Raw genomic sequence first — 18,937 nt, forward strand, 5'->3', positions numbered from 1 at the left:
AGAAGGAGCAATCAGCATTACCCTCGCCCCCTCCTCCCTGATCTTCCCGAGGACCAACAGAATCAAACACATCGAGGGAAACTCATACGCCAGAGTATAATCCCTCCGGACCTGAAGGGAATCTATTATCTCTGGCTGGTCAGATGCCCGTAGTGACGCGAACCTCCTGACCTGCCTGTTTCTTGTCGCAAAAAGAACTATAACCGGAAGACCCCATAGACGTACTATCTGCTTGAAAACCTGCCGATCCAGGGACCAGTCCCCTTGGTTCAGGGAGTGTTGGCTGAGATAGTCCATATGAAAATTGTGCTCCCCTTATTCTTGTCGCATACTGCTGTAGCCCCGATGCCCGCCTAAGATGGCTCGGCCACGCCTCCTCTCCTGGGTCACGGCCACGGGCGCTTTACTGCTGCCACCGGAAGACGATGCCGGCCAGCTTCTGGATGAACACAGGGAGCCCCACTCCACCTGCGCTGCACCCGCGTGACTCAGGGTGGCCTCCCCCGGACGCGGGATCACGACATCCATCTGCCAGACGAGGAGAGGTCTGCGTGCAGAGCACCCCCAACACTGCGTCTGGCGTCCCAGGCTCTGCCGTTCCCTCAGATACCACGCAGAGGCTGCTTGGTCCCAGGTAAGCTCGTCTTCCCCCAGGTTCCAACTTCAGGACAGGAACCCAACTGATGTCCTGATGGTGGGCGGATCCCCTCTCTCGTGGGGTGCTGTTGTGGCGATAAAACAAAATTGCTCGCCAACAGGTTCAATAGCTAGGAAAATATGAACACATGGCAAATGGACATGTGCTCACTTCATAACGCAATTTTGATACATACATACATACATACATACATACATACATACATACATACATACATACATACATACATACATACATACATACATACATACATACATACATACATACATACATACATACATACATACATACATACATACATACATACATACATACATACATACATACATACATACATACATACATACATACATACATACATACATACATACATGACCAACGTGGGTCACAAGCCACATTTGGGAGGCCTGCTTTGTTTCCGGAAATTGTACAGGGGAAAAGAATAATCAAAAAGAGGAATGAGAGGTGAAGCCAGCCTCAGCATCTGAAGGAATAATTTGGCTGTTGGACCATTGCATTGGCATTTGGGCATACATACTTTATGCCATTTCTTCACGGAGTACAGTCTTCCCAACATTCAGTATCACTAGTGATAGAATCATGATTAGTTAAACATTAGCACCTAGAATTGACAAAATCTTAGCCCATAACGGATAGTACAGTGATATTTGTGTAATATCTATGGCGATGGAGTTACCTACAAATCTATGTCTGTTTCTGGAGTTTATTCAGCCAAAAGCTGAGGCAAATTTATTAAAGAGGTACAGTATGTGCCTCTAAATATATTTAGAACATTATACTCCATCACTTTCAAGGTTAAGACTTGCATTAAGTAATGACCCCCACCAAGTGTACCCCAGTACACAACTACACTATTTAAAGGTAATCACACTACTTCTAGAGCAGTGTTTCCCAAACTCCAGAGCTCAGAGCCCCCAACACGTCATGTTCTGAGGATGTCCTTAGTATGGGATGGGTGATGGAATTATTAGTAAGGCATCAGAAACTGCCACAGACTCCTATATAATACTAAGGGAATCCTGAAAACACGATGTGTTGGGGGCCCTGAGGACTGGAGTTTGGGAAACACTGCTATAGAAGGATACCGTGAATACCTAGCGTGGTATAACTTATAGACCAAAAATAAGAGACATCCTGAAGCGCTTCGTAAAAAGCAAAATAGAAGTCAATCCTTCTGGATGACCAGCATTCAAACTGCATCGCAAAAATAGTGGGGGGTGGAGGGCGAGGGGAAAGCTACTTGTTCGGCAGAATGACTCCTGGATTCCTCTTAAAGTACGGTAATAATTCGACAGCGTGTAGTCAAAAGCCATAAAAGCCCTTTATCCACACAAGGCAGATAAACAGGAATGCAATGCAGCTTAACAGACACAGAGGAGTTTAAACAAGTCCCGAGTGAACACATACAAGGCCCCGAGAACCATTATCTCTCTTCCACATAGAAGTCTCCAAAGAACATGAGACCACAGTACAACAGTGCATGGTGAAGATAAATATGGCTCTACATACAGAAACCCATCTCCACCAATTATACTGTACAAACTACCATAATCCTTCACACTGGCTATGTTGCACATTTATCAAAAAGGGTGACGTAGTAGGAGGCATTATGAAGTTACAGAATGTCTAGGCTTCCCCGTTGCCCACCAGCTGCCATCGTACATCCCCGGATTGTGGCAAATAATTGACAATAAAATCACTTTAAAGACTACACTATCTGAAATCATTTTTATTGTTTATCAGACTCCTAGCTAATGCAGCCTAACACTCTATATAGGTACATTGTAAAAGTAACTTCTGGGTCACAGATAGAGCCCAGAATGAACCTGCGAGTCAGGACCGAGGTGAAAGGAGTGAAGAAGATTGACCAATGCTGATTTACACTAGATTACATGAAAATTTGCATAGGTTTAGCTAATAAATGCAACTTTCTAAGTACATTTCAATAAAAATTCTATTTTTGCTACCAAATTTCTGTAATTTCTTGAGCTTAGTGCACTGAGAAAAAAAAAGTTCAAAATCCGTCAGAGGGCCTGGGTCAGTCCCATCGTCCCTACTCTCAGTATAAGGGCTTGTTTCCACTTGCGAGAAACACGTCCGTGTCTCGCATGTGGAAACCAAGCTCTGGCGCCGGCACATTGGAGCGGAGCGTGCAGCTCCATGTGTTCCTATGCGGCCGCACGCTCCGCTCTGGAGTGCCGGCGCCAGAGCTTGGTTTCCACATGCGAGACACGGACGTGTTTCTCGCAAGTGGTAACAAGCCCTAAGGAAAGAGTCAGACAGCCACGTAACTCCAACAGGGATCGCAACGTAATGCCCGGACTGGCCATCTGTTCTCCTTACCAGAGAGTGACAGCATGTATTTCTATGCATGCTGTCAAACTCGGGTGGGGAGAGCCAGCGGCCAGTACTCTGTAGTGCACATGCACAGGGAAAGGCCAAGGAGAGCCGGCACCACAATTCTTTGCTCTTCTCTCGGCAGGGCAGAGAGGCATAATGGAGGACACTGTGTGAATGACGTACAAAGTGTCATACCCACAAAGCAGAGAAGGAAGACGGCGATCGTAAGAAGAGGAGGAGTCAGATCAAAACCAGAGACTCCCATCAGACCAGACCGCCCCATAGGAGAGTATAATAAAAGGTACTTTTTTCTTTGCCTTCCAGAGCGGATTGGGGACGTACATAGAGAATTTAGTATGCTGTAACAGAGGGCTTACAGGTGCTGGCCCTACTTTATATGGCAAAAAGTTGGTGACAGTTTTTTCTTGAGCAGATCAGAGCTTTCCAGTCTCCTTGCTTCCCTGGTTTCTAGCAGGGTGAGCTCTCCTACTTGAGTGAAAGTTCTGGTGAATTAGTAGAAATATAAAGCTCAGCAAAAGTTCTGCTGTAATACATTCACCTATCACTTTTTTGTTCTGGAGTTAACACTTATCAGTAGATGTTCACATGAAGATAACAGGCCATTTGGACAGAGCTCTGGACAGCAAGCTATAGCCGAGATTAGGAGACCTGCTGTGAAAACTACTGGCTGGCGATTTTGTAAGATATATAACAGTACCTCTTCAGAAACTGAGAGGGGGGTAGTCGAGCTGCTGACTGATGTATAGAGATCTACGGGCTGGAGAGAGCTAACTGGGATATTAAGAGTTAACCGCTATCCTGGACTTCAACTACTACAGCACTCTTGGCCACGGCACTAGTGGTAGAGAGCCACGGAAGCTAGCTGTACACAATGGAAGATAAAAGCTCTCATTGCAGGAGAAAACATTAAAAAAAAAAAAAAAAAAAAGCAAGTCAATTGCAAACTTGCTTATTTTCATGCTGCCTAAAGTAATTTAATAACATGAGAACAAGACTGTAAGACTCCAAATGATCAATCTCCTGACAAAGCACAATATTTAATTGGCATCTGTGGCCATACACTAACTTTCAGGATGTGACAACTAATCATTTGATCCGCTTAAATTCCCATCCAGTACAAGGAAACAGGGTATTTTATATCCCACTCACAGGATTTGTCTCTAATGTGGAAGAAGAATAAGCAGGCTCATCTCTCCAAGGAAAAGTAGATGAGTACCCCTACTGAATAGGACTACAAATCTGATAGAAAACTTGCAGCAGAAATCAAAGGATGAGAATCAAATACATTTATAAATAAACAAGGCAATAAAAAACATCCTTGCAGGAGGAAAAAAAATCCCATTCAGACAGAAAAAAAAGTCAGCATGTAGCACATGAACATTAAACAAGTTAAATCCTTAAAATGACACTTGCCACATAATACTGAAATAACAGGGGTGAGGGTCATCTTCTATTTACTTTATGGCTTACATGCTTATGGTTCCCACTAGGACTTCATAACTCGACGTGAGATATACTTTCATATTTACAGCAGTAGCCAATAAAAAGATCTAACTGGAAAAAAATATATTACAACCCACAAGTGCAAAATTAAAAGGATTCCCAATGAGCTGCGTATTGACACAAAACACAAACTAAAACCTCTTCCAGAAGATCTTCTGATTTTTTTTCTAAAATTTGTATTCTCATTGTGTTGAGAAAATCAGCAGAAAGCAGCCCATTTGCTACACCAGCACAATCATATCTCATACAATGACTTGCAAAGTTTCTGCCCATTACAATGGTAAAAATACAGCACATGGATTGCATTTGTACGCTGTCCGTGATTGTCACAAACATGCTGATTTTAAATTGACAATTTTGATCTGTGACTTGGGACAGAGTCCAGAAAAAAGGGGGAAAACACAGGCACGTGAGCACTTTAGCCCATAATGGATATGTGATCTATCCATGAAAAAGGTCAGCAGAACACGTACGTGAAAAACAGACTTCTAAATTGGCCCTATGTGGTGTGTAAGAGTCATGGAAAGCTGGTTACGGACATTTAAAAAAAAAAAAAAAAAATTTTTTTTTTTTTACTTCCCAGCAACAATGAATGCAAATTTCTGAATTTACATGCACACACTGAATTAAGTGCCTGCTGAGAGTGTTTCAGTGCAGAGGTTTGTGAAATCTCCCCCCTCCTTAACCCCCAATATATAGAACTCAAGTGCTTCTTTCACATGTGGTTTCAACAGAAGAGACTGCAGGAACATTTCCTGGAACAGATTCTTTGAATAGGATGCCCATAATAAAAACTGCATGCACAAACATGGGGGAATAAGCAGTGCCGTGCTGAGCCACTCTCCAGCATAAAACAACACCTGGGCTGTGACCTGTACTTTTGCAACAGCTAGAGGGTCACAGGTTGGAGACCACTATGGTTAAAGGGAACCTGTCAGCAGGATTGTGCACAGTAACCCACACACAGTGTCAGGCCGGCGCCGTTATACTTATTAAAATGATACCTGGGTTGATGAAATCAGTCTTGTGGTTGTTGTTTAATCTTTATTTTCAATTCTGAGTTAATGATATGCCCGTGCTCATTGGTGGGTCTGTGGGATGGGCTGTGGGTCTTCATGTGGTGCTCTGATAAGCTATTCATGTGTACGGCCTCTGGCAGGTCACTGATCCCTCAGTGATCAGCGCAGGTGCCACCGCCGATGCCTGCAGAAGGGGATGGATAGATCATCGATTATTCATTATGTAAACTAGGGGGCAGGTCACTGAGGGATCAGTGACCTGTCAGCAGTCTGCATTATGAATACCTAAGCAGAGCACCACATGAAGACCCCCCACAGGCCACCCCGGGGCACGAGCATCTCATTACTTCAAAACTGAAAATAAAGTTTAAACAACAACCACAAGACGGATTTCATCAACCAAGGTATCATTTTAATGACCGTTCTACGGTATATCGTTCTACACTCGCGTGGCTGAGAACAAATGGCAGCCTATGTGTACTGATCGATTTACAGACCCTTCAGCGGGCATCGTTAAGAGCAGTTGGTCTGTGTAAACAAGCTAATAAACTACCTCTAATTGGCAAACATTTACCGGATGGAGGTCATTCAATGCCTTAACTCGGTAAATATAAACCCACCTGAAAGACAACCTGTCACTGGATTCATGCAGTCCAAACTGCAGGCAGCATGGATCAGAGCCGGGATGCATAATTGCAGCCAGGTATATGTTTCGCTGACATGTTCAGTTTTTTCTGAGAAAATAGTTAGAAGGCCGATGTTTCCTTAGGTTTCCTTGACTATGTGGATACATGTGAGAGACCCATAAATCACCTGGAGCTCCGGGAATAAAATACACAGGGCTGAGATCGTACAACCAAGATCTGATTCATGTTGCCTGTGGTTTGGACAGCAAACGTAGGCTGCAGAGAAGGTTTAACCTACTTGCAAATGGGGGGTTTTCTGAGGAGATCAAAAACAAGTTTTGTTTTTGAATGGAAAGCACTTCAGGAAACACCATTTATTTGGAGAGTTTCTCATTTCCTGGAGTGCTTTTCAAGAGTTTTTGCAGCATTTTGGAAGTTTTTTCCTTGAAGCAATACTTTGCAGCCATACCTTGGAGCAGATTCCATCAGAAGCTGCTTCAAAGTGACAAGCACCCTTTTACCCGCCTGGGGCTCTACATGTGAGCATACCCATGCCATGTGCATACTACAAAAACACCATCAGATGAGCCTGGATATACGACCATGTGTGCATTCAAAACATTTAACAAAAAAAAGGCTTTCTATCCATGTGGTCATCTGAGTAACATACATGATGAGGTTGATTCAAAGTGTTTACACTTTGAAAAGTCACCAATTTCTTTCGCGTAATGCGAAGTGGTACAAAAATATAGCTACCTGGTGTTTTCATGTAAGTTTCAGGTAGTTCCTCCAAGCTGGGCGAAGATAGGTAGGAGCTTTGGTAGGGCATAACTCCCAAAAAACATTACTCCAGTGCCTGACTTAAGTAACATTTCTGGCAAGGCGTACGGAGACACGCTCACTGATCAGATGTACTAAGTTCATTGAGAGGCATGCAACTGTTAATGAATTTGGCGCATCTTATCCCAGCCCGGCCCTCATTAAGACTTGAGTGTGAAATGCCAGTCCTGATAAATCAGGGCCCAATCGTCCTTAAAGCATTCAAAGAAAGAAGTGAAAACTATAAACACGCTATTAGCAAATTATGCCACTAGAGTAGCCAACTGAATTTTTGATTTTTTGCTGCCCACCATCTGGAACTTCTATGGATACGAAGACCTGAAACTAAAAGGCTACATTCAATGGCTTAAAAAGGCCTAAACTTAAGGATGATACATAATACATGTCATTTTTTAAATAGTACAAAAAGGAAAAAAAAATAAAAAACTCGGCCGATGCAAAAGTTTGGGCAGCCTGCATGGTTAGTACCTAGTAGAACCACCTTTTGTAAGTATCAAAGATTTGTAGCCAGCCAACAGTCTTTCAGTTCTTGTTTGAGGAATTTTCATCCATTCTTCCCTGGAAAATTCTTCCAGTTCTGTGAGATTCCTGGGTTGCATTTCATGCACTGCTATTTTCAGGTCTAGCCACATGTTATCAATAATGTTCAGATCAGGGGACTGTGAGGGCCATTGTGAAACCTTCAGCTTGCGCCTTTTGAGGTAGTCTATGGATTTTGACATAGTCTATGGTGGATTTTGACATGTGTTTAGGATCATTATTAGTGATGAGCGAACGTGCTCGAGTAACGTTATCTGAGAATGCTCGGTGTTATCCAAGTATCTGGTATAAAATGGTAAAACTGGAGAGACAAAAAGCGCAAATAGGGTCTTAACTGAAAAGCGGTATCAAATATTATAGATACGCAAACCTGAAAGGGTTGTGACAGTCACAATTTCTACAGAAACATGTAAAGGTTGCAGCAGGACCACCAAGGAGATACGTTGCAATAAATGATCATCATGGTTTGGTCCTGATGAAAAGGTGCGAAATCCCTGAAACGTGTTGACAAAATAAACCGCATTCCTGCTTCACCTTCCTGTGTAATCGTATCTTTAAACCTTGGGCAGCGCAAACTCTGAACCACCATATTCCTCAATTATTGCATCCAAGTATCGTGGGCGTGCTCGAATAATATGTTCGAGTCTTGGAGGCTGCATGTTTTGCTGCTGTTAGACAACCACAACACGTTGATCCACCCCCCATGCTTAATGGTTGTAGAGATGTTCTTTTCCTGAAATTCTGTGCTTTTTTTATCCACACATACTTTTGATAATTGTGGTCAAAGACTTCTATTTTAACATCATCGGTCCACAGGACTTGTGGGAAGTTTGCATCACCTGACTTTCCTAAGGCTGCCGTCACACATTCAGTATTTGGTCAGTATTTTACATCAGTATTTGTACCCCAAAACCAGGAGTGGAGCAATTAGAGGAAAAGTAGAATAGAAACATATGCACCTCTTCTGCATTTATCACCCACTCCTGGTTTTGGCTTACAAATACTGATGTAAAATACTGACCAAATACTGATAGTGTGACGGTAGCCTAATGATGATAGTGAACAAGCCATAATCCTAACAGGCTAATTAAAGGGGTTGTCCAGTCAAAACCCATAATTCTGCAGTCTCTCCGTGGGGCTGCAGACCTATGATTCTGCCCAGCAGACGCACTGTGCACTGCTGGGATTCACCGGTTTCAGACCCGGGAACTTGTATAGAGCAGAGGCCATGCCGGTCTGGTGATGCAGATGGCCAATGGGGGTGTCCGACTAGAGGGAGCTGCTTCACTCCACATACCGGTAATTGCATGGAGAGCAAGGCCGCGCCCACTGGCCGGGGGTATGTATAACCAGGGCTGTGGAGTCGGCAAGCCAGACCTCCAACTCAGACTCCTCAAATTCCGTGACAAAGGCTCCGACTCCACAACTCTGTGTATAACTCACACAAACCCTCCAGTCTGAAACCAGCGAGTCCCTGCAGTGCAGTGCACTGAGGGGGATCATACATCTGCAGTCACACAGAGACTGCAAACTTATCAGTTATGACCAGACAACCCCTTTAAGGTCTGAAAACTTGGTCAAAGTTATCTGCGAAATAGAACAAAGTCCAGCTCACCATGGTCGACATCCTGAGGAACTCAGAACGGAACCGCTGTGTCAGGGCGTGTAGTAATCAACAGAAATGGGGAATCCAGCTCAACGAGGTAGTGAAAAAAAACTTTCCTTTATTCACTAGAAAATGTGCTCAATAGAGGATAAAACATCAGCATAGGCAGTGAATAAAATACGATATCAAGGCGCCCTTAATCATGATAACGGGTGCTTGGTCACCAGAAACGCGTTGATATTGCATTTTATTCACTGTCTACGCTGATGTTTTATCCTCTATTGAGCACATTTTCTAGTGAATAAACAAAAGGTTTTTTCACTACCTCGTTGAGCTGGATTCTCCATTTCCAAAATTATCTGGGGATTTTTTTTTTAACATGTAAAACATGATTTTTTTTCCCCCCTAAATTACAAAGGAAATGTGCATCTTTAACGGCAAGGCTTTTAGACATCATTTAGTCTTCAACTTGCTTAACTGTTCTTCATAACAACCGTAATTTTGACCAGGGGTGCCCAAACTTTTACATGCCACTATCTATATAGGGAAAATAAAAGGAGAGCAAGTAAGTGTAGTGACAAGGACAGAAGCATGCAAAAGGAGAAAACCCCTTTAGGCACCTTTAGTGGAAGAGCAGATAAATCAGCAGCCTCTGGGCATCACCAGCGCAAACAGAGCGCATGCCAATAATGCCCACATACATTCACTGCAGGCCTGGACTGTGCAAGGCTCCAGCAACCTGAAATATGTCCAAAGCGCGACCCTCCCAATTGCCAAGCAGAAAGCACTTCATCCAAATGCAAATATGTGCCGTAAGTCCTGGTATTAATGTTCCGCCGAGTCCCTACAGAAAGAAGAGCCCTTGCAATCTGCAGCGCACCATCACAGGACAATAAAGCACTTGTCAGTTTTAATCCCCAACGTCTTCTCTAAGCACAGATACTTTTTAGCTGCCAAGGAAAACATCAACCCCAAAAAGGTGAAGTGACGTGCCTTAACCCTTAGAGCTCACACTGTCAGCCGGATTCAGCTGCCGGTAACAGATAATGCCCAGGTAGATGTTGCAACCCGAACAGGAAGCAATAACTGGAGAAGACACGTGCTGGAAGCGGTGAACGTTGGGACTTCATGTTCGACGCTTGCTGGAGGACACAGTTTATTACTATATTGACTATCATATGAAACCATGACACCATGCAGAACAGGAGGACTCAGCCACATAGCCGCGTAGCCTGCCTCCAAGTCAGCCCCCTTCACCGGAGGATCCCAGGGATGACATGCCCCTTCTTGTACAGAACTGCATGGTGCGTGTAACGCCCACCTGAAAGGACCAACATACCTTCTATATATAACTCTGCTTATAAAGCAGCCGGACCACTTCACCGGTGACAGGCTGCAGCACGATTCACAAATTCTCAGGATTCACCAAGAAATGAAAACGTTCAGCTCTGAGGCTTCATACACAGCAGACCCATTCAGGAGATGTATGACATTGATCTGGTGCCCATACCCTGCCACGGGGGTCCTTTCTGTACTTCTAAGTACCTCCATACAGCACACAGACAGGTTCAGGATATGTATGACATTGATCTGGTGCCCATACCCTGCCACGGGGGTCCTTACTGCACTTCTATATACCTCCATCATACAGCACACGGACAGGTTCAGGATATGTATGACATGGATCCGGTGCCCATACCCTGCCACGGGGGTCCTTACTGTACTTCTATATACCTCCATATAGCACACAGACAGGTTCAGGATATGTATGACATGGATCTGGTGCCCATACCCTGCCACGGGGGTCCTTACTGCACTTCTATATACCTCCATCATACAGCACACGGACAGGTTCAGGATATGTATGACATGGATCCGGTGCCCATACCCTGCCACGGGGGTCCTTACTGTACTTCTATATACCTCCATATAGCACACAGACAGGTTCAGGATATGTATGACATGGATCTGGTGCCCATACCCTGCCACGGGGGTCCATACTGTACTTCTATATACCTCCATCATACAGCACACGGACAGGTTCAGGATATGTATGACATGGATCCGGTGCCCATACCCTGCCACGGGGGTCCTTACTGTACTTCTATATACCTCCATATAGCACACAGACAGGTTCAGGATATGTATGACATGGATCTGGTGCCCATACCCTGCCACGGGGGTCCATACTGTACTTCTATATACCTCCATCATACAGCACACGGACAGGTTCAGGATATGTATGACATTGATCCGGTGCCCATACCCTGCCACGGGGGTCCTTACTGTACTTCTATATACCTCCATATAGCACACAGACAGGTTCAGGATATGTATGACATGGATCTGGTGCCCATACCCTGCCACGGGGGTCCTTACTGTACTTCTATATACCTCCATCATACAGTACATGGACAGTTTCAGGATATGTATGACATTGATCTGGTGCCCATACCCTGCCACGGGGGTCCATACTGTACTTCTATATACCTCCATCATACAGCACACAGACAGGTTCAGGATATGTATGACATTGATCTGGTGCCCATACCCTGCCACGGGGGTCCTTACTGCACTTCTATATACCTCCATCATACAGCACACGGACAGGTTCAGGATATGTATGACATGGATCCGGTGCCCATACCCTGCCACGGGGGTCCTTACTGTACTTCTATATACCTCCATATAGCACACAGACAGGTTCAGGATATGTATGACATGGATCTGGTGCCCATACCCTGCCACGGGGGTCCTTACTGCACTTCTATATACCTCCATCATACAGCACACGGACAGGTTCAGGATATGTATGACATGGATCCGGTGCCCATACCCTGCCACGGGGGTCCTTACTGTACTTCTATATACCTCCATATAGCACACAGACAGGTTCAGGATATGTATGACATGGATCTGGTGCCCATACCCTGCCACGGGGGTCCATACTGTACTTCTATATACCTCCATCATACAGCACACGGACAGGTTCAGGATATGTATGACATGGATCCGGTGCCCATACCCTGCCACGGGGGTCCTTACTGTACTTCTATATACCTCCATATAGCACACAGACAGGTTCAGGATATGTATGACATGGATCTGGTGCCCATACCCTGCCACGGGGGTCCATACTGTACTTCTATATACCTCCATCATACAGCACACGGACAGGTTCAGGATATGTATGACATTGATCCGGTGCCCATACCCTGCCACGGGGGTCCTTACTGTACTTCTATATACCTCCATATAGCACACAGACAGGTTCAGGATATGTATGACATGGATCTGGTGCCCATACCCTGCCACGGGGGTCCTTACTGTACTTCTATATACCTCCATCATACAGTACATGGACAGTTTCAGGATATGTATGACATTGATCTGGTGCCCATACCCTGCCACGGGGGTCCATACTGCACTTCTATATACCTCCATCATACAGCACACGGACAGTTTCAGGATATGTATGACATTGATCTGGTGCCCATACCCTGCCACGGGGGTCCATACTGTACTTCTATATACCTCCATCATACAGCACACGGACAGGTTCAGGATATGTATGACATTGATCTGGTGCCCATACCCTGCCACGGGGGTCCATACTGCACTTCTATATACCTCCATCATACAGCACACGGACAGGTTCAGGATATGTATGACATTGATCTGGTGCCCATACCCTGCCACGGGGGTCCATACTGTACTTCTATATACCTCCATCATACAGCACACGGACAGGTTCAGGATATGTATGACATGGATCCGGTGCCCATACCCTGCCACGGGGGTCCATACTGTACTTCTATATACCTCCATCATACAGCACACGGACAGGTTCAGGAGATGTATGACATTGATCCGGTGCCCATACCCTGCCACGGGGGTCCATACTGTACTTCTATATACCTCCATATAGCACACAGACAGGTTCAGGATATGTATGACATGGATCTGGTGCCCATACCCTGCCATGGGGGTCCATACTGTGCTTCTATATACCTCCATCATACAGTACATGGACAGGTTCAGGAGATGTATGACATTGATCCGGTGCCCATACCCTGCCATGGGGGTCCTTACTGCACTTCTATATACCTCCATCATAAAGCACACAGACAGGTTCAGGATATGTATGACATGGATCTGGTGCCCATACCCTGCCATGGGGGTCCATACTGTACTTCTATATACCTCCATCATACAGTACATGGACAGGTTCAGGAGATGTATGACATGGATCTGGTGCCCATACCCTGCCACGGGGGTCCTTACTGTACTTCTATATACCTCCATCATACAGCACACAGACAGGTTCAGGATATGTATGACATGGATCTGGTGCCCATACCCTGCCATGGGGGTCCTTACAGCACTTCGATATACCTCCACCATACAGCACACAGACAGGTTCAGGATATGTATGACATGGATCTGGTGCCCATACCCTGCCATGGGGGTCCTTACTGCACTTCTATATACCTCCATCATACAGTACCCATACAGGATATGTATGACAGAGCCGCTGGCCATACTCCCTCATGGGTACTGTACTCCTGTGACCCTCCACCATACATGAACACCTTCACCTAGAAGCATTACCCGTCTACATGCCACTGTACCTACAATCTGGGAGCGGTTAGGGCTATATGTAACAAGTATCACCAGGTTTCATGTCTGTCCACCAGCTCTAGAATAACTACATAATCAGGCCAATGTTCCATGTGACCGTCAGACTGTGCAATGGCTGCTCCTTCTCTGGTCTTTTAGATGCCTTGTACCTGAAGTGCCACCTCTTCTGCATCTGGGAGTATCACTTCTGCTTCTAGTAGAAGGGGTCCACATCTCAGGGTGCTGCCGACAACACGACCCCCTCAAGCACTGGTGTGCGACCTGCAGCAGAACAATCACCCAATGGGCCCGCAGGCCACACGTTCCATGTCCGCACACACCTGGCACTAGATCTGTGGGTTTCATGTCCGATGCCACGTCTGTGACAATAACAGATGGCATCGGAGGCCACATCCCCAGCGTGCCATAAGCATGGCCGACACTCCCACGCCACCTCAGCCTGTCACCCCATTAGGCCCTTAGTGTACATGCCCCTAGAGTTTGCCCAGCAGGTCATCACCCAGCTGTATCCATCTTACCAGGGGGATCAGTGCCCAGTGGGCACAGCATGGAGCTGAAAGATTACGGTGCAGCGATCACTCATCAGGTGGAACGTTCTCATGGCTTGCACAGAAGATCATGGCTCTCGGCAGCACGTTATCCTGTGTAATCAGAAGCTGCACTGCCGAGAGCAATGACAGCCGATGCACACTCAGCATCTATTACCGGTCGTTCAGCTCTTGTCTGGCAGCGGTCGCCCTGTGTAATCAGCTAGTACAGGACCGCTGGGAGCAGACATGTCGCTGATCTGTGGTAGTTCCTGCAGCAGGTGTAAACAGCGCCCTATAGCTATGAGCCCCAGGAAGGGCGGTCACCCTGTGTAATCAGCTAGTACAGGACCGCTGGGAGCAGACATGGCGCTGATCTGTGGTAGTTCCTGCAGCAGGTGTAAACAGAGCCCTACAGCTATGAGCCCCAGGAAGGGCAGTCACCCTGTGTAATCAGCTAGTACAGGACCGCTGGGAGAAGACATGCCGCTGATCTGTGGTAGATCCTGCAGCAGGTGTAAACAGCGCTCTACAGCTATGAGCCCCAGGAAGGGCAGTCACCCTGTGTAATCGGCTAGTACAGGACCGCTGGGAGCAGACATGCCGCTGATCTGTGGTAGTTCCTGCAGCAGGTGTAAACAGCGCTCTACAGCTATGAGCCCCAGGAAGGGCAGTCACCCTGTGTAATCGGCTAGTACAGGACCGCTGGGAGCAGACATGCTGCTGATCTGTGGTGGTTACTGCAGCAGGTGTAAACAGCGCTCTACAGCTAAGAGCCCCAGGAAGGGCGGTCACCCTGTGTAATCAGCTAGTACAGGACCGCTGGGAGCAGACATGCCGCTGATCTGTGGTAGATCCTGCAGCAGGTGTAAACAGCGCTCTACAGCTATGAGCCCCAGGAAGGGCAGTCACCCTGTGTAATCGGCTAGTACAGGACCGCTGGGAGCAGACATGCCGCTGATCTGTGGTAGTTCCTGCAGCAGGTGTAAACAGCGCCCTACAGCTATGAGCCCCAGGAAGGGCAGTCACCCTGTGTAATCGGCTAGTACAGGACTGCTGGGAGCAGACATGGCGCTGATCTGTGGTAGTTCCTGCAGCAGGTGTAAACAGAGCCCTACAGCTATGAGCCCCAGGAAGGGCAGTCACCCTGTGTAATCAGCTAGTACAGGACCGCTGGGAGCAGACATGCCGCTGATCTGTGGTAGTTCCTGCAGCAGGTGTAAACAGCGCTCTACAGCTATGAGCCCCAGGAAGGGCAGTCACCCTGTGTAATCGGCTAGTACAGGACCGCTGGGAGCAGACATGGCGCTGATCTGTGGTAGTTCCTGCAGCACGTGTAAACAGAGCCCTACAGCTATGAGCCCCAGGAAGGGCAGTCACCCTGTGTAATCAGCTAGTACAGGACCGCTGGGAGCAGACATGCCGCTGATCTGTGGTAGTTCCTGCAGCAGGTGTAAACAGCGCCCTACAGCTAAGAGCCCCAGGAAGGGCGGTCACCCTGTGTAATCGGCTAGTACAGGACCGCTGGGAGCAGACATGCCGCTGATCTGTGGTAGTTCCTGCAGCAGGTGTAAACAGCGCTCTACAGCTATGAGCCCCAGGAAGGGCAGTCACCCTGTGTAATCGGCTAGTACAGGACCGCTGGGAGCAGACATGCCGCTGATCTGTGGTGGTTACTGCAGCAGGTGTAAACAGCGCTCTACAGCTATGAGCCCCAGGAAGGGCAGTCACCCTGTGTAATCGGCTAGTACAGGACCGCTGGGAGCAGACATGCCGCTGATCTGTGGTGGTTGCTGCAGCAGGTGTAAACAGCGCCCTACAGCTATGAGCCCCAGGAGACTGTATGGGCACCTTGCCCTGGATGAGGGGCTGACACTCTGCCCACATGGCCGCTGTCCTCAGGATACACTAGAGGAGGAGGCAGAGCAGGCAGCGGCCATCACCCAGGGCTGCAGACTATCAGCCGTGTCCCAGGCTCCTGAGCGCAGCACTATGGCGGGCTGTCACTCGTCCCCGGTATCACACCGCCCGCGGCCTGCGCCCCGCTGCTCACCATTCTCTTCACCGTGCAGTGTCAGGCAGGCCTCCTCCGGGACGTTCAGCCATCTATTGGAGATGTCTTGTGTGGGGAACGGTCCCTTGGCTGATCGAAGAGCGCGCCCAGCAGCCGTCTCCGCTCCGGACTCAGCGGAGGATGAGTCTTTCATAATGGAGCTACCACTCCGGACTGACGGGGTAGGAGGAGGACTGCGAGCTCCCGGCTGTCAGTCACGTGGCTGCGTGACGTCAGGCGTCGAAGGACCGCGCAGCGTGGCGTAAGGAGATCACAGGGCAACGGCGGCGAGCGCAGAGGAATGTCGCCCCGCCCCTAGAGGAGGGGCCATGACGGACGTGGGCGTGGCGAGGCTGGTACAAGTACTATGAGCTGAGAGCTTTTCAGTGCAGACTGTAGAGGAGGACGTCATACCTGCCGCACCGACCCGGGGAGCTGCCGTGGTGTAGCTGCCGTGGTGTAGCTGCCGTGGTGTAGCTGCCGTGGTGTAGCTGCCGTGGTGTAGCGCGCTGCTCACCGACACGGTGCACTGTCCGCTGCAGGCGCTGCTCACCGACACGGTGCCGGCACTGTCCGCTGCAGGCGCTGCTCACCGACACGGTGCCGGCACTGTCCGCTGCAGGCGCTGCTCACCGACACGGTGCCGGCACTGTCCGCTGCAGGCGCTGCTCACCGACACGGTGCCGGCACTGTCCGCTGCAGGCGCTGCTCACCGACACGGTGCCGGCACTGTCCGCTGCAGGCGCTGCTCACCGACACGGTGCCGGCACTGTCCAGTGTCCACAGCGGCGAGCTTTTTTTCTTTACTGAAGCAATTGTTTACAAAATATTAACCCCTTCATGACCCAGCCTATTTTGACCTTAATAACCTGGCCGTTTTTTGAAATTCTGACCAGTGTCCCTTTATGAGGTAATAACTCAGGAACGCTTCAACGGATCCTAGCGATTCTGAGATTGTTTTTTCGTGACATATTGGGCTTCATGTTAGTGGTAAATTTAGGTCGATAATTTCTGAGTTTATTTGTGAAAAAAACGGAAATTTGGCAAAAAATTTGAAAATTTCGCAATTTTCACATTTTGAATTTTTATTCTGTTAAACCAGAGAGTTATGTGACACAAAATAGTTAATAAATAACGTTTCCCACATGTCTACTTTACATCAGCACAATTTTGGAAACATTTTTTTTTTTTGCTAGGAAGTTATAAGGGTTAAAATTTGACCAGTGATTTCTTATTTTTACAACAAAATTTACAAAACCATTTTTTTTAGGGACCACCTCACATTTGAAGTCATTTTGAGGGTTCTATATGGCTGAAAATACCCAAAAGTGACACCATTCTAAAAACTGCACCCCTCAAGGTGCTCAAAACCACATTCAAGAAGTTTATTAACCCTTCAGGTGTTTCACAGCAGCAGAAGCAACATGGAAGTAAAAAATGAACATTTAACTTTTTAGTCACAAAAATGATCTTTTAGCAACAATTGTTTTATTTTCCCAGCGGTAAAAGGAGAAACTGGACCACGGACGTTGTTGTCCAATTTGTCCTGAGTACGCTGATACCTCATATGTGGGGGTAAACCACTGTTTGGGCGCACGGCAGGGCTCGGAAGGGAAGGAGCGCCATTTGACTTTTTGAATGAAAAATTGGCTCCAATCTTTAGCCCACACCATGTCACGTTTGGAGAGCCCCTGTGTGCCTAAACATTGGAGCTCCCCCACAAGTGACCCCATTTTGGAAACTAGACCCCCCAAGGAACTTATCTAGAAGCATAGTGAGCACTTTAAACCCCCAGGTGCTTCACAAATTGATCCGTAAAAATGAAAAAGTACTTTTTTTTCACAAAAAAATTATTTTAGCCTCAATTTTTTCATTTTCACATGGGCAACAGGATAAAATGGATCCTAAATTTTGTTGGGCAATTTCTCCTGAGTACACCAATACCTCACATGTGGGGGTAAACCACTGTTTGGGCACATGGTAAGGCTCGGAAGGGAAGGAGCGCCATTTGACTTTTTGAATGAAAAATTATCTCCATCGTTAGCGGACACCATGTCGCGTTTGGAAAGCCCCTGTGTGCCTAAACATTGGAGCTCCTCCACAAGTGACCCCATTTTGGAAACTAGACCCCCCAAGGAACTCATCTAGAGGCATAGTGAGCACTTTAAACCCCCAGGTGCTTCACAAATTGATCCGCAAAAATGAAAAAGTACTTTTTTTTCACACAAAATTTCTTTTAGCCTCAATTCTTTCATTTTCACATGGGCAACAGGATAAAATGGATCCTAAAATTTGTTGGGCAATTTCTCCTGAGTATGCCGATACCTCATATGTGGGGGTAAACCACTGTTTGGGTGCACGGCAAGGCTCGGAAAGGGAGGCGTGCCATTTGACTTTTTGAATGGAAAATTAGCTCCAATCGTTAGCGGACACCATGTCGCGTTTGGAGAGCCCCTGTGTGCCTAAACATTGGAGCTCCCCTACAAGTGACCCCATTTTGGAAACTAGACCCCCCAAGGAACTTATCTAGATGCATAGTGAG

At 47.1% G+C, this 18,937-nt stretch overlaps 1 protein-coding gene across 1 annotated transcript in view; it reads right to left on the reverse strand.

The window, feature by feature from the left end:
• LOC143775491 (transient receptor potential cation channel subfamily M member 7-like) overlaps positions 1-16,645 on the reverse strand; it is a 165,525-nt gene extending 148,880 nt beyond the window's left edge. The window contains exon 1 of the mRNA XM_077263678.1: positions 16,396-16,645. Within this exon, the coding sequence (XP_077119793.1) occupies positions 16,396-16,398 (3 nt within the window). The 5' untranslated portion in view covers positions 16,399-16,645. The remainder of the gene's footprint in view (positions 1-16,395) is intronic.
• Positions 16,646-18,937: the final 2,292 nt, after the last annotated feature.

This window comes from Ranitomeya variabilis, chromosome 5 (assembly GCF_051348905.1).
Source record: "Ranitomeya variabilis isolate aRanVar5 chromosome 5, aRanVar5.hap1, whole genome shotgun sequence".
NCBI classification, from domain to species: domain Eukaryota; kingdom Metazoa; phylum Chordata; class Amphibia; order Anura; family Dendrobatidae; genus Ranitomeya; species Ranitomeya variabilis.